The following is a 24,409-nucleotide window of genomic DNA, read 5'->3' as shown; positions in this document are numbered from 1 at the left end:
CATAGGGATAACCATAGCTGCCTGGAGTGTGGTGTGGGTGCTATTTGTAGTGCTTAAAATACTTCAGGTAAGTCAGCAGTGTCTCCTCTCTCAAGCACCATATGCTGGCATACCTCTAAACTCATCCTGTCTCAGGGTAGAGTTTTGTCAGGACAGTTTGACGTTATTGTGTCTTCGTGACATCCCACAGCAGCCCCACGGCCACCGAACGGGCCAGCTCTGTGCCCGGTGTCCTGTGCAGGGTGCCCGTGCTGTTGTCCATCGTTGCAGTGGCATTAAAGCGCTTAACGTTAGCCAGCTCAGCAGGAAGCAGTATCCAAATCCGATATAGTGCATAGAACAGTTTTGGCTTGGATAGTGACTTGGGGAGCTGCAGTAAATTGCATATTTCAGCTTAAAGCGTTCAGCTTAAAGAAGCTGTGGGAAGGAGACAGGAGTTGCGAGGTTGTAGCCCACCAGCCCTCTCCTTCTGCCCCGAGATCCCGGGACGATGGCAGCAGCCCTGGTGACCGCACCCTGCTCCTCACCCGAGCGCCGGCAGAGGCCGGGCCGTGATTCCCTTCCGTGCGGCTCCTTTAAGGGCGGGCGGCGGCGGGCGCCGGAGCCGGAAACGTGGCGGAGGCGGAGGCGGCCCCGGGCCTGCGGAGCCGGAGCGCTGCGGCCCCGCCATGAGCCGGCCGCCGGCCCTGCAGGCGCAGACCTGCGGCCCCTGGGAGATGAAGGAGCGCCTGGGCACCGGTGGCTTCGGCAACGTCATTCGCTGGCACAACAAGGTAGGCGGCAGTCGCCCCTCGGCCCGGCCTGGCCCGGCCGGCGCTCCTGCTCATCCCGGCCCGTGCTGTGTCCGCAGGAGACCGGCGAGCAGGTGGCCATCAAGCAGTGCCGGCAGGAGCTGAGCCCCCGCAACCGCGACCGCTGGGCGCTGGAGATACAGATCATGAAGAGGTGAGGCGGACGCACTGCCGGCCGGGCCAGGCGCGGCCCGGGGCCCGCACGCCCTCGGTACCGGCTGCGGTGACGCCAGCGCCCCCCGGGGTGCGGGGGTGGCTGCACGCCTGAGGGCAGCTCTGAGGTAAACGGCGGGAGGAGAGGGACCGGAGGGTCCCCGAGCTGCGGTCCGTGCGTGGTAGGAAACTGCAGAGGGAAGCTGGCGTTGTGTTTCCTCAGGGTTTCAGGTCTTGGACTTTGGCGCTTCTTCCCCTGCAGCAGTTCTTCTCTGTAGCCGCTCTTCTGCCTGCGTTAATGCCCGTGCTGGGCTGTCCTACGGGACGCTGGGTTGATTTTGTGGGATAAAACAGGGTGATTGTGGTCTGGGTCTTCTCTGGAGGGTGGCAGCCGACTGCGCCATACATAAGGCAGGGTTCTGTAGGTCCTCTGCTGATCTGCTCATGTGTGCTGAGGGTGTGTGTTGACTGCTCATGAAATGCAAGGAGTGGGAATGAGTCCAGGTCCATGAAGGACAGATGAATTGCAGACCTTTAGGATTCATTAGTTCAGATTCTAAAAGGATTAATGACCTTGTAGGACTCTGCATAATGACCATGAGTATGTGAAATTACAGCTGGTGCAGAACCATCACCTGTCAGGTGTTAACCCTGGTTCTGCTCATTGTGTGTCCTTGCCTCATTTTTACTTCTCAGGCTGAACCATCCCAATGTGGTGGCTGCCCGGGATGTTCCTGAAGGGATGCAGAAGCTGGCACCAAATGACTTGCCGTTGCTGGCCATGGAGTATTGCCAGGGCGGAGACCTCCGCAAGGTGAGGTCCATGGGAATGGTAACCAAGGACTGGATCAAGTTCTCAAGTGATCCTCTCTTTTCAGTTGATGTTCCCCTGTAAAACTCTGTTTTCACATCCTGATGCAGCCTTAGCTCTTGTCATGGCACCAACAGATTTGGGTGGGTTGGTCCTTGATAACATGTTCAGCTTTTGAAGAACTAAGTCCTTTCTGAAGCTTTCTGTATTTGTTTGGCTGCAAGTGACACTGTGAGGAGTTGGCACATAGAGGATGAGGACATGTGTGAGGGATGTGCAACAGGATGTGAGTATGGCAAGAACATCATAGGGCAGAGTACATCTTTGGGCTGTACCCTTCCTGAAAGTGATTAGCTCCTATGTCATAGGAAAAAATAATAATTGTAATCAATCTAGGTAGTTCTAATTTTACTATTTTTCTAACCTTTGCTAAATCTGCCCACAGATAAAAATCAGAGCTTAGAGCCAAGGTTTCAGCTGATATTGCCAGACATAGAGGAAATGGCAGTGAAGGATGGAGCAAGTAGAAGGAAGTGAATGGGGATGACACTGACGTCTTACACCCACTTCTTTCTCCTCCCATGCAGTTACACCAAAATCTGAAGTGGTAACTGCTGCTACTGAAGGTCACAATCCCATAGAGTTTTGTGCCTCTAGAGAATTTAATTGTTGGTACTGGAACCTCTTGCATCTGTGAGAATCTGTGGGACTGTGAGCCTTATTCAAGATACAGGATGGAAAGACTATATTCTTTTTTTTTTTTCCTTGCAGTACCTGAATCAGCTGGAGAACTGCTGTGGCTTGCGGGAAGAATCTATTCTCATCTTGTTATCTGATATTGGTAAGTGGTACCTTCAGTTGTCTGAACTATGGAAGCCCTTTCAGTGCTGAATCCACTCTAATGATATCCAGAAGGGACCTTAATGATGCATCTTACACTGACCTTTGAAGAGTATTTCCTGTGTTGGTCTGCCAACTGTCCCTGTGGGAGAGCTGGTCTTTGGCTTTTGTTCTTAAAAATCACAGAAGATTTAGAAAATGTAGAAATAGGTTTTCTTGCCCAGTAAAAATGCCAGTCAGGTTTTCCTGGAAGTTTCTGGATAGCTTGAACACTTGGCAAGTGACTGTGGTTTATGTTGCACATCAGTCTCCAGCCTTTGTTTGACTGCTGATCATTAGGATGTCAGAGTGTGTGATCAGGGGGTTTCTATTACCATCTGGGCATTCACTGCTTGGAATTCCAGACAGTTCCAGTGTAGAGATTGCCAAGCACTGTCAAGAGACTTTGGGGATGGAGCTGGCAGACGTTATGACAGGACCCCTCTTGATCATCTGCCAAAGATCTTGGAATCTGGGGAGGTCCTTGCTGACTGGAAGCTTGGCCATGTTATTCTAGTTGACAAGAAAGGCATGAGGGAAGATCCAGAGAGTAAATTCTGTGTCCAGAAGTGTTTGACACTGCTTTTTCCTCTTGCACTTGGTGTTTGATTGTATGTTTGATTGTACAAGTTTTGACCCAGAAGCCATGCCTACACTGGGTAGAAATGAATCCTTACTCAGCTCATTGTAGGTACTGTTACTTTCACTCCTACAAGTGATTTTTTTCTATGTCCTAGCTTCTGCTCTCAGGTACCTTCATGAGAACAGGATCATCCACAGAGACTTGAAACCAGAGAACATTGTGCTGCAGCAAGGAGAGCAAAGGGTAAGCAGGATGGTGTTTCTGCCTTCATAGACAAGTAAGTGTAAGAGGAGCACATCCATGCTTCATGCAGTTACAGTGGTCATTTGCAAGAGTGCTTAACCCTGGATTAATGGTTAGATCAGTTCTGTCTGTCAGGTGAAAAGTACTCTGCATGCAGCTAAGGTGAAATATTGTATTGGACATGGTAACACCTGACATTTTGACTTTCAGCTATTAAGGAAAGAATCAGACTGAACTGAAAAAATCAGGGTTGGCACTCATCTTAGAATCAAGCCTATGTACTGAGCCAGTGACAACCTTGCATGCTTTGTGGTTTTAGGAATCTGCAGGAGCCTTCCATTTCTGTTTCCATCCCGGCTGGCACCTTTTCTTCATACCTGAGAAGAGACAAACCTTTTATTTCTCTCCTGTATGGTGTGCTTTTTACAGGACTTCTCTCTAGTGTTCTTATTCTGTGTTGTGTGTTTCAGTTAATACACAAAATCATTGACCTTGGTTATGCTAAGGAGCTGGATCAGGGTAGCCTATGCACATCCTTTGTTGGGACTCTGCAGTACTTGGTAAGGAAGGAATTTGTCTGGCAGAGCAGTTACCACTTTGCAGTGGGATGGAGTTAACTGTTGCTAGGCTTTGGGCTGGGGTAAGGATGTGGGGGTGCATTTGGGGGGGCTGCAGCTAGCAAAATGGACAGGTTTTTTGCTGGCACTGGGTTTTCACAGTGTCTGCCAGCTATGATTGTTATAAATAAGGAGCAGGAGTGCAAAAACCTCTGCTGTTTATGCTGAGAGGATCTCAAAGGCTTGTGAGAGGCAGTATTCAGTACTGTCTATAATCTGTTGTACAAATGTTAATGAGCTCTTAAGGGATAGAGAGAGCTAAGAGATGGATGTCTTTGTCTCACATGTGTGTAAACTCTCTCAGGCTCCAGAGCTGCTGGAGCAGCAGAAGTACACAGTGACAGTGGATTACTGGAGCTTTGGCACCTTGGCCTTTGAATGCATCACAGGCTTCCGACCATTCCTACCCAACTGGCAGCCAGTGCAGTGGTGAGTGGGCTGGGGCTGGGTGGTAAGAAGGGTGCATGCAACATGACTGACCTGTTTATAGGAAGTAGAAGTGTGGTCCCTTAATTCTTGGGGTAATACCCCCATGTTCCTTGCCTTATGGAGCAAGCTCAGCATTCCTGGTACTCGCTCTCTGGGATAAGGACTGCCTCCTGCAGAGCAGGTAGCAGAAAGCAAAGCAGCATCTGTATTATATTTTTCAGGAGTAGCTTTAAGAGCCTATTATAACAGGCAGGCTGGAAAAGGCAGATGATTATTTCATCATTGTACTTGTTTGAACTCATTAGGCATACAAAAGTGCGACAGAAGAGTGAGCTGGATATTGTTGTTTCAGAAGACTTATCTGGAGAAGTCAAATTTTCTAGCAGTTTACCCTACCCAAATAATCTAAACAGGTGAGGACTAGAAATCTGTTGTGCCACACTGGGATGAACCTTTTCTTCTGCAGAAGAACTGGGTTTCTGTTATGTGCCTTACTGTGTTAACCTGTGAAAAATCTGAGTGCATGACACAAACAATGTTTGTGGCCCTTGTCAGAGTTTTCTCATCACTGCATTTGTGATCATGGGAGTGGGGAAGTTGTTTGTCAGTCCTCCTGCTGAGACCAGCCTTTATGTTGGCTGCAAACACACTTCTACCCCTTCTAATCTGCTTCTTGTTTTGGTCCTTCAGCATTTTGGCTGCGAGGCTGGAGAAATGGCTGCAGCTCATGTTAATGTGGCACCCATGGCGGAGAGGTACAGATCCTACGTATGGACCCAATGGGTGTTTCAAAGCTTTGGATGACATTTTGAACTTGAAGGTGGGCAATGTGTATTTACTGTTCTGAAAAGCTTTTCAGAGAGCAGTGGCCTATAGCCTGTGAGAGAAGAGACTTGAGTCATAGACTTAGAAGGAGGAGGAGGAGAAGAAGGAGGAGGAGGAGCAGCAGCACAAAATCTCATTTATTGGTCTTGTGACACTTAGTGACAGGTCTTTCCTCTTGTCTGAGGACCAATACTCCCTGAGGTTATTGGGAGTAGCAAATGGCTTCTGTGTGTGCTTGGTTCCATATTCTGGTAGAGAATTGTGTAGCTGAAGCTGTTCAGTTGCCATGTTGCCTCTCTTCCACTTGATGGAGGACGAGGACCTTGGCACAGTGTTATGAAGTGGCTGTGAAGAGGCTTCTGCCAGTGCTTTGAACAGTTCATCAGTGTCCAGTGTCTTAGTCCTGGGATCCCTACTCAAGCATGACCAATGTATCTTCAGACCTTCTCATGTCACACCACTCTTCTTGTAGTTGCTTCATGTTTTGAACATGGTGACGGGAACTGTACACACCTACCCTGTGACAGAGGAGGACACTCTGCAGACAGTGAAGGCCAGGATCCAGTCAGATACAGGCATTCCAGAGCAAGACCAGGAGTTACTGCAGGAAGCTGGACTGGAATTGCTTTCTCAGAAGCTGGCCACTACACATCTAGCTGATAGCAGGGTGAGTCTGGATCCTCCCTCAGTTGCTGTTGACTGATGAAGTCAGCATTGCTTTCACTTGAGGACCACAGCACTCCCTGGTGTTTTGGCATAACCACACAGACCTAACAGCCCTTGCAGAATGGGCACCCTGTTCATGGTATTACTGAGGCTTCCTTTTTCTGAGAGAACCTAGTTGGGTCTTTTGTCTCCTTCAGGTGAATGATACTGCAGCTGCAGACACGGACCTTCTCTTCCTCTTCGATAACCAGAAGGTTGCTTATGAGGCCCAGGTTGCCTTGCGTCCTCATCCGGAAAGTGTCGACTGCATTCGTAAGGACTTTCTCTAGCATGTATGTGAGAGGCTGTCCCCGCTGAGAGGGCTGCCTGAGTTCTGTGGTCGGTATCATGTGCAAGGAGTAAAACAGTTTTTGCATACTGGGACTGAAGGAGCAGTACAATGGGCTGGAATAGTCAAAATAACTGCAGAAAGGAAGTGTTTGATTTTGATACACTGGGGAAGCTGCATAGGGGTTAGCCAGTTACAGGCTTTGCAAGAGGTAATGTGCCCGTCAAAGGAGTGATGTTTGGGGTCTGTTTTGTGACACAGTAACACTGCTTGTGCTGATGTGTACATTTCCCTTCCCCTCTGCCCCCTCCTCTGTTTCCAGTTCAGGATCCCAAGAGGAATCTCCACTTTTTCCAGCTGCGGAAGGTGTGGGGTCAGATCTGGCACACGATCCGGATGCTGAAGGAGGACTGCAACCGGCTGCAGCAGGGGCAGCGAGCAGCCATGTACCGTGGTGGTTTCTCTGGAATCCTTGTCTCTGCCTTTGCTCCCTGGTGACAGGGAAAGGACAGGAGTGGGACCCTGTTAGAATGGGGAAGCCCATGAGTGGAGCCATTAAGTGGTTAATGAAAAGCTGAGAGGAGAGTTCTGTCCTCTGACGTAACTGTTTGTGTGCTCACTGCTACACTCTGAAGTATCTACTTTTGATAAAAGTGGTAGTCTACATTTTTAGTTTGGGAGGATAACAAGACCTTCTTCTTGTCCATGCAGGATGAATCTGTTGCGTTACAATAGCACTCTCTCAAAAATGAAGAATTCTATGGCCTCCCTTTCCCAGCAGCTGAAAGCAAAGCTGGACTTCTTCAAAACAAGCATCCAAATCGATCTGGAGAAGTATAAAGAACAGATTGAATTTGGAATTAGTGAGTATAGCATCAGGCAAACGGATCTTTCTGTGTCCCTTGTCCCCATAAAGTATCTACCTTTTCCTGTATGAACCTGAGAAAAACAATCACTCTTTCTTCATTCCTGTAGCTTCTGAGAAGCTGCTGTTTGCCTGGAAAGAGATGGAGCAAGCTGTGGAACTTTGTGGCCGGGTATGTTCCTAAATCTAACTGCTTATCCTCAAGAAAAAGAGGCTTGTTCTCCTGGCTTGTTTTTTTTTTTTTAATTCATTGTCCTTCCATAAATAGAAACTATTTGTATCAGGGCTGATTCCAGATGTCTCATTGCCTTGGCTTGGGCAGCACCATTTTAATTCATTGCCAGTACTTCATGAAGCTCACTGTGTTTGTAAAGCTTACAGGAAAAAGGGAAATCTTGGGGAATGCAACAGGAGATTTTGCAGTGGCTTCACTCAGATGCCCTGCTAACACAGTTCTGGAACCAGGATAGCTGAAGAGGATATGGAGCATAGGTTAAACTGAACTGCAAAGTGGACAGCTAGATGAGTGAACATAAGACTCTTAAGCATCAGTCTTGAATCTTGAAAAAGCAATAGTTTTCCATTCGTGGTGCACGTTCTGCACCTGCTCCCAGTAAGGCCCTTTTCATCCTTTTGACACGAGACATCATAACCCCTGTAAATAGTGCCAGGGCTGTTGCTCCCAGATGAGGAGCAAAAGGTGACAACTTACTGCCTTATTATTTTCCAGCACTTTCTTCTCCTCTGTTGGGAGGGGGCAGAAGGCTGAAAGACTTTCCAACAAGTGGCAGCTTCTGCACATGAATGAGTTTAAGAGAAAAGAGGAATTTAGGGGCCAGGAATGGATGTGTTTGTGTTCCAAGGGAAAAGGAGGAAAACGGTGATGTGCACAGCATGGGAGAAGGGATCTGGAATAGGCAAGAAAAAAGAAGCATGATTGCCTGGGAACTGGCAGTACAGTTACTGCAGCCTGATTCTTCGATGGCTCTTTGTCTCAGACCAAATTTTTTATTGAAAAATTCTTGGGAGATGTTTTATCCCAGAGCACCAAGCTAATTTCATTGAATTTAAGAACTCAGATCCTCATTTGTCTTTGTTCAAGGCTGCTGTTTGCATCTTGCTGATGTGTTTAGAATTGTGAATGAGAAAGGAAGAGGCAGTGTGAGTGGTAGTGTCTTTTAGTATGAGGCTGTCCCATTGCTTATGTTCTACCCTGCTTTTAGGAGGATGATGTGGATGAATTGGTGAAGAAGATGATGGCCCTGCAGACAGACATTGTGGACTTGCAGAGAAGCCCACTAGGTCGTAAACAAGGAGGAACCCTGGAGGATTTGTGAGTTGAACTCCCCTGAACTTAAAAGTGCTATCTCATCAGCCTGGATTATGGGGACTTTGACACTAAAAGACAATTTTTTACTCCTTGCCTTTGTCATTGGTCTGAATTGACAGACTGGTATATAAAAGATTTGAGTTCTTCAGCTACTTGTTTGTAATTTAGGTTCTAGAGAAGTTAGTCTGGTTCTTTTTCTTCTAGAGAAGAACAAGCCAGAGAGCTGTACCGGCGACTGAGAGAGAAGCCAAGAGGTAAAATATGTTTTAGCTAAGGGTCTGCTTTGCTTTGTGTGATTTTGCTTTGGAGATGCAATAATGAGCACTGAGAAAACTCTGCATTCTAAGCCTTGCCCATATGCTTACTTGCACACGGACTCTACTGAACCCTTTTGTTTTTGGACAAGGGAATCTGTTTTAAACCAGCTTTGCTTTCTTGGCACCTTCTGAGCTCTTCAGACTCCTCTGGAGCTCTACTTAGAGCAAGCTGTTGTTTCTGTATAAGAAGGATGAAAGACATAGCTCTTCCTTTGAGCAGCTGCACAGCCCCAGGGCATTAGACCCACCCTACCCTCTGTGCTTTCTAATTATAATTTTGAAGATGGTGGCTGAAATCCATTTCAGTTCATCCCACTGAAACCTGCATGCCCTGAGCTTGGAATGTTTCAGGATTGATTAAGCAGCCCATGGAAACAAGGCAGTGAGTAAGAGTTTTACCACTGTCCTGTAAGTCTACCTTTCTGTGTGATACTGACTCTCGTTCCAGACCAGAGGACAAGTGGTGATAGCCAGGAAATAGTCCGACTGCTCCTACAGGCAATCCAGACCTTTGAGAAAAAAGTGCGAGTCATTTATGCTCAACTCAGGTGAGCTTTGTAGAATCAGCTTCTATTGAGTGTTGAGAGAAAGCATTTTCTCCTTCAGCAAGAGATTTTGTTCTAAATGTTTAAAAAGCAGTGGGTACAGATAATGAGATCTCAGTGGTACAGCAGATAAGAAACTTCAGAAATGTTCCTCTACTGCAGTTTCCTACGTGTGATCTGACTTTTTTTTTTTCTTTTTTTTAAATAGTAAAACTGTAGTTTGCAAGCAGAAGGCACTGGAATTGTTCCCCAGGGTGGAAAAAGTGATGACTCTGATGAATGAAGATGAGGAAACAGTTGTCAGGCTTCAGGAGAAACGACAGAAAGAACTGTGGAACTTGCTGAAAATTGCTTGTGTAAGTAAAATAAAATCTCTGGTTTAATCTGAAAACATAGTTTGTAGCACATGTTACTGAAATAGTTAATAGTAAACTTAGGATGTCCTATATTTACTTTATTTGTTGTTCTAAATTGGTATTAAAGCCAGGTTCCAGGCTGTCTGAATCTTATGTTTTCTTCAGAGTAAAGTACGTGGTCCTGTTACTGGTAGTCCAGAGAGTGTGAACACATCACGTCTTGGTAGCCCTGGTCAGCTGCTGCTGCAAGTCCCTTCTGGAACCTACAGTTTTTCAGAATCTCTCATGAAAAGGTGAGGCAAAGTCTGGAGTTCTGTAGCTGCAAATGCCAGCACTACAGAGCTGGGGCTCCTGCTTTGTGAAATAATGATACACAGGCTTTCTCACAGTTCACAGTGTTCAGCTTCCACTGTCAGCAATCTTCTGTAGGTAGTAGCTGAAATTCCTGGGGCTTGTGAATAATGTATGGCTTCACTTCCCTGCCTGAATAGTAAAGGATTTGTTTTATCTGGAATGGCTGGGCTTACTTGAAGTACACTGCCAGCAGGAATTCTTGGAGCACTGTTGAGTCAGGGGATAGTAGCTGAGCTGTGTCATAAAGGAGATGCTGCTCTAACCCAGCACGGGTGGTTCAGGCTTGCTTAAATGAACTCGGTCATCAGTTGCAATAACAGACCTTTGTTTATGTCTGTGTTGCCTTATTCCTTTCTAGCTTATAGGCTGTTCTGACACTTTTTGTCTAGCAACAGTGACTCCACACAACGAGAACCCAACCTCACCTTGGAAAACGCTTCCTTTCCCTTGTCCCAGTAAATTTGGGGATGCCACTTGTCCAGTTACAATATGAATTACTGGTTTATGAGCTGACTGGTAGAGGTTAAAATTCTTCACTGCTCTGCAGCATACTTGCCAGGAATACTTCTTAAAGGTAGAGGCAGCATTCTCTTTCACAGAACTGCCTTGGAAAATAATTGTATTAACAATTGTCCCTTTCAGTGAGGAGCTAGTGCTGGAATCACAGCAACTCTGTAGCCAACTGGAAAATGTGATACATGACACAATGAAGGAGCAGGAGCAGAGCTTCATGGTAATGTATTTGATATTATTCTGTAAATGGCCTGGGGAAGCTTATGGTTTCTGCTTGTGTAACTTTGCACCAGTAAGTAGTATGGCCAGTGGAAGTCTGTGTATTACTCTTTTGGACAAGAAGAGAGTAAGAGTTGTGCAAGATAGAAAGCACACCTTCCCTAACTTGAACTGCTGGTAGACATCCTGCCAGCTTGCTGAGAACAGGAGCTGTGTGCTGGGGCTTAAGTTGTGCCAAAGAGTAAAGAACAGGGGAAGGCATTTGGCTTTGGACAAAAACACTGCAAAATTGCACTCAAAACTGGGATGGTCTGGTGGTGGCAATCCGTGGGTGGGCAAAGGTGCTTATTTAATGAAGCAGAATACTGAAAAGTGAAATGTTTGAAGAAATAAGTAGCTTAGGGATTTCCTTTGCATTAGTCCCATGGTTCATCACAGAACTACATTGACCAACTTGTTCACAGTAAAATTTTGGCTGTTTTAAATCACTTCCCCTTTATTCTGGAGAAACAGCAACTACAAGCTAGTGCTGAACTTTGTAGTCCTAAGTGTTTATTTCTTCAGGCTCTAGATTGGAGCTGGCTTCAGGCAGAAGAAACAAACAGTCCAGAACAAACCCAGATGTAAACTCACCTTGTCTGCCTCTGACGACTGCTGCTTCAGGAAGCCAACTGTAAAACGCTGCTGTGTCTGAGAAGGGAAGTTCAAGTGCCTCCTTCTACTGTCACCAACAGCTCATGTTGACACACATGGCCTTAGCTTTTAGTAGCCACCTCTTGGACAGTTTCTTTTACAAACATACAGTAGGAAATGCCTCTTATACTGCTTGGAAAAAGTTCTTAATTGTGCCTTAAGACAGCAGATGCTCTTTTTCTCTGTCCTGATGTATCTTCCCTTGGGCATCAGATGTGGTTGGTTTGCTGACTTTTAGGCTCTGTAATGAACAACGTGTGCAGTCAGCTTGCACAGTCACTGGGAGATGTCACCTCCCTAATATACTTGAACTGTGAACTTAATTTCTTAACTTTGCTGATTTGCACTTTTTTTCTTAAGGGTAACAACTGTACTTACCTAATACTTGTTTCCTGTATGGGAACGAAATTACTTAAAACATGTAAACTTTTGGTTTGCTTTCTGATACCCCCAATAACATTTTAATGAAAATGCTGCTTCCACTGTTCACGTCTCTAAAGCACGAGAGGTGTAAGGATGTTATCCTGGAGACCACAGAGGAGGAAAACTTCAGTGTACACATAGTTTATAGTTTAACAAAACATTTCCAGATTTTCTATTAACCATGCCTCAAGTTACAAAAAAAAAAAAAAAAAAAAAGGCACAGCTGTTTGGCACATGGCTTTTCTGAACCTTACTGAGAGTCAAGACACATCATGTTCCAACTGTAACCGATTTATTTCATTCTCATGTAAACCCAAATTTCCACTACAGCACACACAGAGACCATCGTTTATAAAAGACTGTGAATTACAGGACATGCAGGATGAAATACAATAATGAGAGGTGGGACTTCCTTCTGGTTTTAGGAACAGATTTAAAATACAGGAAACTGAAGTGAAATGTGGCACAAACATCACAACTTCCATGCATGCCTTCAAGTATCTTTCTTTGATGTGCTGGCACTCTCTGGACTTCAGTGTTGGGTTAAAATGATTCTTTGGAAGAGTATAAAGTTCACACTTCTTGAAATTTCAGAATAATATTAAGGCCGAAACACACTGGGTAAGTTTCCTTCATCTTCCAGAGCACCACCTTGCTGTTTCACTCAAAGCTGCTTTAAGCTTCCAACTCAAATCCCAGCCCAACTTTGTGACCTCCAGCACTGAAATTCTTGCCATCGATCAAGCCTGAGAGGGTCAGCTTTACACCTAGAAAAGCAAGTAATAAAACCCTTCATACACTGGTACCCCTGTGCAGTGCCCTCCCCTCAAGTACCTGAGCCTCACAAATGTGTCTTGGTTGTACAGGAACTTCTGTACAGACAGATCCTTTACTTCTATGAGCCTATGTAAGGTGTCTAGTTAGTTTATCCTGTTCTAGAGATGACAGGGAAACAACCTGTGGTGTAGTACTAGTGCTGGTTGTTGCTACCAGTTGAACTTACGTACCAGGTCGGAGGGCATGAGTGTAACCAATTCCAATCAGGCTGGCATTATTCACTTTAGCCTAAAGGAGAAAAAAGGTACACTATTTATACACTCTGTATTGTCCCAGTGCCCTGAGAAGGTGACCTCTACATGTAACTCAACTGCTTGTGGGCTAATTCCTAGCAGAGGCATTAATATTTTCCTTTCCTCCTCAGGAGTCTCCATCTCAAGCTCTAACAGCTTCCAAGTGTTCCCTCATTGTGAACCATTATACCTGCATAAAATGCTGCCTTGTCCTTCACTGCCCCCAGCATCATCTCTTCATATCCCTGAAAGGGCTAGTTACTACAGTCCCTTAGTAGCCAATCTGCCTTGTTCAAAGACCCCTGGGTGCATATGGCTTAGAATTAATTTTTTTTAAAAATGAGCAATAAATACATGAATATGCAAAGCCATTTTTGCATTACTAGGTTTTGAGCTGTTTACAATAGCATTTAATTTTGTCTTAATTGTGGTGGAACTAATTCTTGTTTTGAAGCATAACAAATGCTTGCAACTTCAGTTCTTAGTGGTAGAACACAAACACAGTTACTTTTATTCACTGTCACATCCTGGAGGACATGTTTTGTCTCCTGAATCTCTCAGTTCCTCACAACCTCACCAGTGTTGGTAAAAACTCTTATCTCAGGGCCTCAGCTGACTTTTCCAGGGTTAACTGTTGGGAGAAGGCTGTAAGTGCAGCTGAGCTCCCATCATTTTACTGTAGTTAGACAAGAATTAACAGCATCCTCTCATTACCTTTGGAAAATACATTTTGCATGGGCTCCAAGCACTAATCTGTGACTGTTTCACCATGGAATAAACAGTGCTTTAGATTTTTTTTTGTTTCACAAGTATGACCTGTGAAGTCAAATTTCAAGTTAAACTCCAAAAGAAGACACAGCTTGCCATCTGTACCATATGGCAGTAACTATTTAAACCAGCTACTTCCTACCACAAATCTTCAGTATTTAAGGGAGATTGAAATACTTGTTCCTGTAACAGAATTCTTACCACAACAGAAGTCTTCTCATCCATTTGATATTTAGCAGCAATACCAAAACGTGTGTTGTTGCTGCCAGCAGTCCATGCCAGATTGACTGATGTCTCAACCTTATTATTAACCTTCTGATAAATAGACCCACCAAACTCGGTGCCATCGTTCCTGTTGGTAACAGACACAAGTGTGTCAAGCCTTGTCTTGCTTAGTAGACATTAACTTGCTAGATTAACCCTTCCCCACAATCATTAAATCATTATCTCTGAAAATGAATCAAAATCTTTAATACTTCCCTGGCCCCATGCTCATCTACTCCCTAGCTGAGTTAGCAGACTCCTGCTCACTTTTTTTATCCAAAAGATAAGTTTTTCTTGCAGAATGCAACAAGACTTTCCAACAGGTGAAACCTTTGGTTTCAGGTTCTGACAGAAAGCCCCAGATAAACTGACTGCTCATCTTAAGAAAGCAATCCTGTGCTAACACATAGAGGGGCAAATCCAGAAGGAGGCTTGAGTCAGTTATGGGAATGATGAGACTGAAAATAACATCACTGCATGGCAGTTGTTTAAATACACCCTCTGCTGAGACTCTCACATCATCTGAATGCCAGGAATAGAGCTACACTGTGATGACAGCTGGAAACAGGTGAGCACAACACAACACACATCCCTCTCCTCCACCTCTGGCATTTCTGATCCAGAAGCTTTCTATCTAGTGAGGAGGGAGGTAAGGTACAGCAGCTTAATTGAAGGTTCTATCTAGTGCTAAAATAGAAGTTTACAGATTTTAATTCCAAATTAACATTATAAAAGTGCCTTTACACAACAACCTCGTACAGACAAAACCCCAAATTATGCTGAAATGTCTCAAAAGACAGACAAAGGTTGGAAAATCACCCCTGCCCTAGTGGTACTGAAGTTGAAAATGCCAAATATACAAACAATTTCAAAACAAATCTGAGTCCTCTTCCATAAACCCACCTTTCACCTAACTCAGTCACTATTCATCTAGTTTAGCTCCTCAGATAATGTTTTTCTAGACTCAGATAATACTTACACATTTGTGTGCAGCTGAAAGTCTCCTGCCTTATACCCCAAGGCAAAGTTATTTTGTGAAAGCTTAGACTTGGCTGTATCAAAAGCCATCTGGTAGCCAGCAAGCCATCCCTCATAGCCCAACACTGCCCAGCCATAGATGGTTGGTCCAGAGAGATCAATGTCTATGTTGCAGCCTAGATTTACATAGTCTCTTTTGTAGGAGGTCTTCAACTTTCCACTCTTTTTCCTGCAGAGAGAAACATGCCATTTTATCCTGGTTTTATTCATGGATCTATGTCCCTTAAAGCTAAATAATTAAATGTCTGTAATGCCTACTCAAAACTTAATACCTGTTGAAGAGGGCATGGAATAAGGTGCATTTGGTATTAGGTGTATTTATGTGGTACCATTTCTTTCCTCCACCATCACAACATTTAAAAGGTACAATATTTATACTTGTATAAATTGTACCTCAATATTTATACATCACAAACTCCTTAAAATGCTCAAGAAGCAAAAAAGCCAAAAGCATTCTACTTAACACTCTAAAAACCACGAGGTTTTAAGTTTTGTTCTGCAAAACTGCATTATGGCACCATCAGTTTCTCCCAGGAGCATCCCTGAACCCCCACACCAACAACTGGCCTCCCTCTCCTGGTTGGTTTTGTCCACTGCTGCTTTCCCTTTCCTTTCCTTCCTCACTGCTGGATACCAGTCTCCCCTAATATACTTATCCACCAGACATTACCCACGTAGCCTTTTTCTGTCCCTCTGGAGAGCCCTCTTCAGCTCTCCAATGCATCTTTGTGCTCTTTGTGCTCTCAATTCAAACTTAACTGAGGCATGAATCTATCACTTCCTTAATTCTCTACCACTGAAGACACAGCACAACACTGTGCTGCTTGTCAGTCATACCCAGGCCTGGGGTCTCATTTTTAACTTAGGTTCTAGTTCCTAACTTTCAAGCAGTATTTGAAACTCTGATTTTTCTGACAGGCTATCCCCAACAAGAAGGAAATACCAGTAATTATTTATAAAGCTGTCTCAAACTTTGTGTATTATTTAGATATCAACACCCCACCTTTGTTGTCATGAAAAATCAAAAGCATGATAATTGAGAAAGATGTGCTAGCATAATACCTGTGCAGCTTTACCTCCTCACTCAGTTGTGCATAGACACCTGCCCAAAAGCCTCAGGAAAAAAAAAATCATTTTGCTTTTTGTCCTTAAGCTATTGGGTTGTCAACACTAGCACAGTCAAAACCATGACAAAAATGGTACAACTTAAGACCCAGCTGTTGTAGGAGAGCTACAAAATAATAACCTACTGCAAAAACAAATCAGACAATGCCTAAAAAGCTGAAGAATCACTGTTAGCAAACCTTGTCCTTTTAAGATCACTATCATCTATTGCCTTCAAAATATTCTACACTGCCTGCAGAATGTTCTACAGTAAGTTGTGAGCATTTTCACAATGACCAGAATAAGTACTTTAATTAAAAGTCACACAAAATCTTACCACTCCTCAGACAAAGGTAACAGGAAATATTTACCCTGTGTTTGGTACAAATATAGTATCAAGAGCCACCTTCAATCCTTCAGCCAGCTGCAAAGAGAAACAAACATCTGCTCAGAACACTGCTGCCATGTGATTTGTCATATTCCACTACTGTAGTTCTATTTCCTGTCTAAAGAGAAGGCAAGATACAACTGTAACATCTCCCACATTTTACAACAAAATCTGAAGATCCTCTATGATGAGGGATTAAAATTTGGACCTTTTCTCCACACGAGGCCCTCTAACAGCACACACTTTGCATATGTTATTACAGGTAGATTTCAAAGCTTGATATGAAAATTGAGGAACTTGGAGAAATACAACACTTCTTGTTTTCAAATCTGGTATAGTTCCAACAACTGATAGGGGAGTGGCTCAAGAATCTCTCTCAGAATCTACAGGTATTCTTTAAGACTCAGTGCTATTTCACAGGCCAAACCATGCACCTGCCTCAGCTTTCCCAGCCTTGTGTTGAGCTGGGCAGCATTTTCCATTTTAAAGCAAGGGGAAAAGTGCAAAACTGTAATTAGAAAAATTGCTGGCCATACATGGCAGAGGGCACCACGTAAGTGTCACTACCTTTGACACCACTACCTTACCCTTCTGCCATCAAGTAAAAAGCATGATGTTACTACTTTGAAAAATAATTCTCTTTTTTTGGTGTGCAGCATGCTAGTAACCCTTTGTGTAAGCAGTGCCAAGCTGCAAGCACGAATCTTTCTCTTCCTTACAAAACATACTTAAAGTACCTTACAAAATATACTCAATCTCGAGGTAGCCAAACTTAAACCTTTCTGTATTGGAACATTTATAAATACAAGACCCCTTTTTTTTCCCCCACATCTGCAGCAGTGACAGTTCTACATAGCTAGAGTGCATCTTTAAACAAGAACTCTTATTTGGAGTAGGCAAACAGTGATACTCAAACAGCTGGCTAATTATATGTGCCTGGAAGTGCAGTAACCACCTCTGGAGCAGCACACAGCTGTAGGAATGCTTGCAGCAGCCACCCCCAAAATCCATACTGCTCTCAGCCTGTGCCTTTTGCAAATGTACATAACTTTTTTCATTTTAGTACTCCATGTGGTTTTGTGCAACTTTCACTCTTCAGTGTTTTCTCCTCAGATCAGTACTCTGAGATACAACTCACAGAAACATTTTCAGAGTTGCTGCTGCCCCTTACCTGATCCTCCACGGAAACTTCAGTTCCCAAGGTGTTGTCTGTGTTCCACTTCTGGGTGAATGTAAGTCCATAGTCTTTGACCTTATATTTGGTCTCTAGACTGCCTGAAGCCTTGCCTGTGTCTGTGTTAGAAGAACCAGTTGCAGTGAATTCCTGCCAAGAGCATAGTATGAGTTTCAGCAATCAGCTATTCAATTACATTCAGTTTTTCCACTTGTCAAATGCCAGCACTCCCATTTCCTACCCTCAGACCTTTTGACAGAACCCTCAAAATCATCCTCCTCTTCTTATCTCCAACAAAAATAATTAGTTTTCCATCACAAAATGGCATCTCTGTACTGGATACAGAGGTGTTCTGCAACTTGCCTAGACTGGAAGAAGCACTGGTGCATAAAGACCTGACACCTTCACTTACTTTTTTTCTGCATCACGATTTGATTATCCTTAATTTTTACTGCATTTTTTTTCTAACTTAGCCACCAACCTCCTACCTTTTCCACTGTCTTTTTTTCCACTCTGAAGTGGCAATTACCATGCCATCATTCCACAGCTTGCTCTGTACCTTCACATGGATTCATACCCAGGTACAAAAAGATACTCACTTGGGATACAAAGCTGCTTATATCATTGGATTTTTCCTCACAATCTCCTTACCAGTACTGTCCCAACTGTGCATAAACCAGCACATGTTATAGTCCTAGAAATCCATTCTATCTTAAGAAAAGCAATCCTACATCCAACTTGATTTTCTCCCATTTCAGATTAATTATGTCCAGACTGATTTCTCAAAACATCCAATTTGCTTTGGAACCCCAATGTTCTAGATCCACCTCAGATCTCTCTAGATTCCAGGATGCTCTGTACATTATTTTCACAATTTTGAACTTTGAAGGGTGTCCAAAAAATATCTTTTGGTTTTTTTTGTGCCAGGGAAGTACAGACAGGTAACATTCCACTTACTTCAGCTAATGCTCTACTACAACAGCACAGCAGTTTAACAACACATACAGCCAGTTAACAAAACTATGTGACACAAGAAGTCAGGATGTGTTAGACCACCCTTTAAGAGATAATTGCTACACACTGCTCTAATGTCACCTCCACAAATTCAGTGCAAAGACATCTCAAACATGCATCCAGATTCAGAAGAAATTTCTTCTGATCTTAGGGCAGGTAACTTATTAAAAATGCTTCATTTTTTTCTCAAGATTGTAAAATTCTTTTCTCAAAGCCAAAGGAAAAATTCCTGCGCTGTCACAGGATCAAAAGCCAAAGGGTTTTGCCAGGTGTCAGAACCAGACCTGCTTCTGGAAGCAGAAGGCATGCAGTCAGCAGCTGCTGCAATCAATCTTCAACTATCTCAAAAAGAGATGTCTCATCGTACCACCTCACCTCGAAGCATTTCTTGCATTTTTTTGTAGCTGAAAATCAAACTCATTCTGGCTTCATGTCACACACACTTCAGTCTGAACCAGCAGTCAAGTTCAGTTTCTCATTAACCCTCTAGGTTACAGTTTGAGGCATCTTCAGGAATGCCATGCACTTAGTAGGCTAAACCACTTGCAATCTATAAGACAATTACAACCAACACTCTACTGTGTTCTAAGTCCACAGGAAAAACACCCAAAACATTTCTGTATCACAACAATCAGAGATATTATTAATACCCAAGTACAAATCAGATCTCACACTATGTTCCTAACCCTCATCTCCATCCCCCAGGCTCCATTTTGTTGCATTAGGATTCTCATTAGAAACACTAATAAGCACAAAACCTGATGCAACAGAAAACTGCATCAACACCGTATCTATCTTTTTTCCCTCCTGATGTTTCTAGTGTTCTTATTGTGGATTCTTCAACAAAGATTTCAAATGGCTTTACATACGTGAATCATAAAGCAGAGTGAGAGCTATGGACACAGTCAAACTTCAGGAGGTGGATGATAACATGACTGAAAACAGCGGAACAGTTTATGAATGATATTATGCACAACAACATCACTAGACAAAGCAATAAAGAGCCAACATGCCAACACAGTTGCTATTCTTACCAGCTGGATAAACATCCAACACCAAAGTTGCATGGAAAAGGAAAATGCCATTTTAGAACTTAATAGGGTTGTTCATGTTCTGTCACATTCAGAAGGCAGCATAATAAACACGAGGGTATTATCTGAGAATCAAAACTTCTGGCCAGGAAAACTATGCATATCATGACATGTCAGGAGCTGATGGCAGTCACAGTACAGAGACCACACAGTTCCTCATGTACCACTGCATGTTCCTGGTGTACAATACAAATAATCCATCAAAAAATCAGCTGGGACAGAACACAGCAATACAAAAAGAATGACTTACACCTTTTGCATGATAAGAATTCAAGAAAAGGAGGGAGCTAAAGCAAAATTCATGATGCAGTAGGCTGAAAAAGCAGCACGGCTTATCAACCAGAGCTGTATGGAGTGGCAGCACACACAGTACTGACACTCAGTATGAGAATAACTTTATTTGGTAAACAATTTAAGGTTAAAGAGCAAAATTATGAATTCCAATCCTTCTTTCACCAGCCTTCTTGTGAAAGCATGAGGATGCTCTACTTCTCAATCACTAAAGTGCAGATCATAGTATTTTCCTGCTACCTGAAGTACTAATGCTTAATTCGTGTGTATAAGATGCTCACAAATTCTGCATAAAAAGTACTGCAGGAGGAGTATTTTAATTAAGTCTTGCATGGTAAGCATGGTGGAGACAAGTGAAAATTAAGTCAGTTAAACTGTGGCTCCTATTTGCCCCTTAGCCTTTTGTATAAAGTTTAAGTTTGTCTGGACTTAAAATCCTGTAAAAAACAACAGCAGATAAACTCAGCTGCATTTCCAAGGAGAAAAAAGAGCTATTTAGGGTGAAGAAACTCGTATGTTTAGGCAACAGGAACATAGAGAAAAGCTGTATGTCCATGACAAAGTGTGTAAAAATTCTTGTACACTGCAGAAAAGAAGTACAGCTCTGTCAGTTCCACACCTCATTACAGAAACACCTCAGTCAGCACCAGGTTTTAAAATTAGAACTGAAAGGGAGAAGCAGCACCCCCTATCAGGTTATTACCACCAACCAGTTCAGGAATTTGCCTTTCCACTGCAATGCTGGTGATGCTGAAAGGTCCCCATACTCACCACCCCAGTGGAAGACTTGGTCTTCAACTCTAACTTGACCATTCCAAACCCTGAAAATGGAAGAGCACACAGTGTCTATTTCACTGCTATATGCAAGCAGGGCTTGTTACCAACACACCCAAGTTACAGCAGGTAGGATACACTGACCTGTAGCAGCCTATTTTCATCTTTCAGCAATTGTTAATCTTACTGAGGAATAACTGAAGGAATTTTGACAATTCAAAGTGGGTGGCCTGATAATTTATAGACATAACAATCACAGTAAATGATCTCCTCCTTCTGTAGCTACCTGCACTCTGGGACCAATCCAGATAGTTACCATTTCTTCTTTTCTGCAGGAATTTTTTTCTTCCCCTTGTCCAAGGAAGATATGCTTCAACTTCCCTCAGCCAGTGCCATATAAAGAGACACTATTGTTTTCCTCCTTTTCTTCCTAATCAGTTTTGGAAAATACTTGGTCCTTACTGGAACAACTGACCCTAAAGCAAGGAACTCAAGCTGAATTTTAGCAAAGCCTCAACTCCAGGTGGCAAAGACCAGAGCAGAGTGCTTTTTAATTTAATGTAGCATATGTATTTGGGATAGAAATGCAATCTTTGCTACACACTGACAAAACCAGATTTAAAAAATGTCATTGCTTTTAGTGTTGCTCACAGAAAAGGGACTAGTAACAGAATTCCTACATTTAAATTATTTAATGAGGAATGTAAAGACTGAAATAATTTCCACTATAGCTATGACAAAAGGCTATTCTGATTACCATCATTCTGTCTAGAGAACCTCTTTGTTGCCATGTATGGTCTCCTATGACAATCTACCTGAGTTTTATTTCACATCTCTAAATACTGAAAGGTAAAAAATGCAGCATTTTGCAGAGGTTATTCTGGAGTGCTTCTTGAGGTCAAACTTTCCCTGCTAACTCTTTGACTACTGCAGCATTTTCATGACACATTCCTAAGATTCAGATTCAGATGCCCTGGGCCTCTACTGAATTTCTGCCACAAGCAATTAGGGGATCTCTGGGGCCCTGATGCTTTTAGTGCCATTTCCAAGATGCCTAATTATAAACATGACAGGTTATCAAACCACAGTCATGCTACTTACCATATCCCTTGTTGAATACATCCCTGGCAGACTTTCCCAAGTCACTGTACGATGGTGGGACAGCCATTGGATCTGAAACATATTGGAAGTTGTATTCAGCAGCACAAAATCTCAACCGTGTCCAAAGCATTTTTAAATGTCTGTGACTAGTACCCTCTGCATACTTCACCAATATAGAACTGCAAGACCTTTGAAGAACAACCAAGAAAGTCACCCTGGCATCACCCTTGCTTTGTCAGAAACAAACTTCAATTCGAGTAAGTTATAAAAGCAAATCCATTGCCTGGAATCACTAAACCCCAGGAACAGGATTACATTCAACTCCCTATGTATGCCTCACATTCTTACATTGCAGAAAGAGCTCATGGGAGCCTCACCACTGTTCCATAACAAGCAAACACTGCTCTCATGACAGGACCCTTTCTGAGAGCAACCCTGAGAACCCAATGGAACAGCAACGTGCACCAATCCTAAAGGGAAGATGATGTCTGGCTTCCAGGTGTACTTTTGACTTCTCAGAAAAAAAAAATAAAACTAAGCTTAGCTCATCCTGAAATACAGAATTCTTTGCCAATAATAAGCAGCTCTACTCGCAAGACAAAACTCTTCAGAGGAGTCAGTTCCACAGCTATTAATACTAAATTTGGTCTCCATCAACCAGATGCAATGATAATGGCTAACAAAACAATGTAGGGTGGGAAAAGAAACATCTGGAACTAAGCCAGAGTACCCATCTTAAGCACCTTGCATTAAACACACCCTCCTTGATTTTTGTGCTTTGATTTTCTCTCACAGAATAGAGAAATTAGGACAACACAGGACAAAACGTATCAAGGAACGAAAGGCCGGGGACAACCGATGGTAACGGCGCCGTTTTCAGGTACAGCTGACAGTGAGCCAAGGTCTCTACAGAGACTGCGAAGAGGCAAACACTGAGCTGGGACCGCTCGTGACGAGAGCAGACACGGCAACACCCACCCCGGCCTACGGACTGACTACAGGGAAGGAAAAACATCAGCAAAAAAAGACCCCCAAAACCTACACAAGAAAGAAAACCGCTACGAAATGCCCCGAGGGGCCGTGGGTGCGGACAGCGCGGCCGTGGCAGCCCCTCAGGGAGCCCCTCAGGGAGCCCCTCGGGCAGGGAGCGGGGCAGCGGCGGGGCCTGGCCAAGGGCACGCGGGCGCCCTCACGAGCAGCGCCGCCTCCTCTCTGATGTCAATTACGCAACGGGTAACGGATCGCGGATCGCTGACCCGCACCGGCACCAGCACCGCCACCGGCACCGCCCCTGCGGAACGGCGACACCGTGGGAACCCTCGGTCGCTGCCGACCCCGCAAGTTCGTGCCTCCAGGCCGAGAAACCGGAGCGCTGGCAGGACCCCGGCCGCCTGAGGAAGAGCGGGAGCCGGCCCGCGCCACGGGGCCATCGCCCCGGCAGCCCGCGGGGCCTCTCTGGCCCGGTCCCCTGCGGCAAGGTGACTCGAGAGACGCCCGCCTCAGCTGCGCCGAGGGACGGAGGACGCCGGCAGGCCCCGCCCGTGGCCCCAGCCGCGCGCTCCGGGCCCCGCCGCTACCTACCGGCCGCGCTGCCTGGGGAGAGGTCTCGGTGTCCCCGAGCCCGCATGCGCCGACCCCACGCATGCGCCGCGTCCCGGCTGCCGTTGCTGACACCTCCCGCAGGGGCGGGCGGGCTCCGCGCGGCCTGGGGCGGTGCCGGGTCCGGCCCCCACCTCATCGGCCTTGGGTGGAGGCTGCGGGGGGGATGAGGCTCCCGCCTGCAGGAGGGACCCTCAGCGCCATCAGCCAGCGCCGCTTCGGCGAGAAAGGGCGGCGAAGCGTCCGGAGGCAACCCCGGAGAGAGCCTCGGAGCGGACAGCTGTGACCCTTCCGCGGGCAGAAAGATGCCAATGGCCGGACCTGATCCGGACCGCCCCGGGCCCAGGCAGGGCAGCTCCCCAGCACCCGGCCTGGCACAGCCTCCAGCGGCTGCTGCCGCTCCTCCCGAGCCCCTCATCTACCGCAGGCAGCAGCTCGCTCCCAGGACTGCCCCGAACTGCTCAGACCTGTAGCCCTGAGGCAGGGGAATGAGACAGGCACACCGAGAAGTGACAGCCGGGACCAAAGCAAACACTGACAGAACAGTGAAGCCACCATCGGTGACAAACCCCAACTGCCAGCCTGCGTACATTACACATAAAGTAATGTATGTGCAAATATTACTATTGTGCGTGCCCAGTTACACAGATTCCCTATGGTGAGCACAAGGTTTGTAGCTGCTGCTTTCCACACTACCAGGCCTCTTGCAGTCCAGCTCTGCAGGAGGAGGAAAAGAGAATGAAGTAACTCAGAGCAGCCCAGAAGAGGGGCCAGCCAGCTAACCAGGGCTGGA

General features: G+C 44.9%; 2 protein-coding genes across 5 annotated transcripts; one reads left to right on the top strand and one right to left on the bottom strand.

Annotated features, from left to right (window-relative positions):
- The first annotated feature begins 621 nt into the window (after positions 1 to 621).
- On the top strand, positions 622 to 12,363 carry IKBKB (inhibitor of nuclear factor kappa B kinase subunit beta). The gene is made up of 21 exons (XM_030463988.1): positions 622 to 773; positions 851 to 945; positions 1,641 to 1,758; positions 2,527 to 2,596; positions 3,372 to 3,460; positions 3,931 to 4,020; positions 4,382 to 4,506; positions 4,812 to 4,919; positions 5,197 to 5,326; positions 5,804 to 5,998; positions 6,195 to 6,309; positions 6,648 to 6,771; positions 7,037 to 7,188; positions 7,301 to 7,362; positions 8,414 to 8,523; positions 8,725 to 8,774; positions 9,286 to 9,385; positions 9,591 to 9,738; positions 9,904 to 10,031; positions 10,735 to 10,825; positions 11,389 to 12,363. Exons 1-21 carry the CDS (start codon positions 669 to 671, stop codon positions 11,449 to 11,451), a joined length of 2,268 nt encoding a protein of 755 aa, XP_030319848.1. The 5' UTR covers positions 622 to 668; the 3' UTR covers positions 11,452 to 12,363.
- VDAC3 (voltage dependent anion channel 3) lies at positions 12,211 to 23,702 on the bottom strand. 4 transcript variants are annotated; one of them, XM_030463993.1, is made up of 10 exons: positions 23,599 to 23,702; positions 22,018 to 22,089; positions 20,914 to 20,963; positions 19,795 to 19,797; positions 17,744 to 17,896; positions 16,556 to 16,608; positions 15,022 to 15,249; positions 13,980 to 14,130; positions 12,948 to 13,005; positions 12,211 to 12,707 (listed from the first exon to the last, which is right to left on the bottom strand). In XM_030463993.1, the coding sequence occupies exons 1-10, from the start codon at positions 23,642 to 23,644 to the stop codon at positions 12,616 to 12,618; spliced, it is 906 nt and encodes a 301-aa protein (XP_030319853.1). In that variant the 5' UTR covers positions 23,645 to 23,702; the 3' UTR covers positions 12,211 to 12,615. The 4 variants fall into 4 exon arrangements, with proteins under 4 accessions (XP_030319853.1, XP_030319856.1, XP_030319855.1 ...); XM_030463996.1 differs by lacking the exon at positions 23,599 to 23,702 and adding an exon at positions 23,060 to 23,083; XM_030463995.1 differs by lacking the exon at positions 19,795 to 19,797.
- Between the last annotated feature and the right edge of the window lie 707 nt (positions 23,703 to 24,409).

Source organism: Calypte anna, chromosome 22 (assembly GCF_003957555.1).
Source record: "Calypte anna isolate BGI_N300 chromosome 22, bCalAnn1_v1.p, whole genome shotgun sequence".
Lineage (NCBI taxonomy): Eukaryota > Metazoa > Chordata > Aves > Apodiformes > Trochilidae > Calypte > Calypte anna.
Note: the sequence above shows the minus strand (reverse complement) of the source record. Positions and strands in the feature narration are given on the sequence as shown.

Coding starts and splice junctions, on each gene's coding strand:
- IKBKB (XM_030463988.1), top strand. CDS start 669: ATGAGCCGGCCGCCGGCCCTGCAGGCGCAGACCTGCGGCCCCTGGGAG. Junction 1,759..2,526: donor AGGGCGGAGACCTCCGCAAG/GTGAGGTCCATG, acceptor TTTTCCTTGCAG/TACCTGAATCAGCTGGAGAA. Junction 4,920..5,196: donor TACCCAAATAATCTAAACAG/GTGAGGACTAGA, acceptor TTGGTCCTTCAG/CATTTTGGCTGCGAGGCTGG.
- VDAC3 (XM_030463993.1), bottom strand. CDS start 23,644: ATGCGGGCTCGGGGACACCGAGACCTCTCCCCAGGCAGCGCGGCCG. Junction 14,131..15,021: donor TTTCAGCTGCACACAAATGT/GTAAGTATTATC, acceptor TGTTACCAACAG/GAACGATGGCACCGAGTTTG. Junction 13,006..13,979: donor ATGAGAAGACTTCTGTTGTG/GTAAGAATTCTG, acceptor TTTCTCCTTTAG/GCTAAAGTGAATAATGCCAG.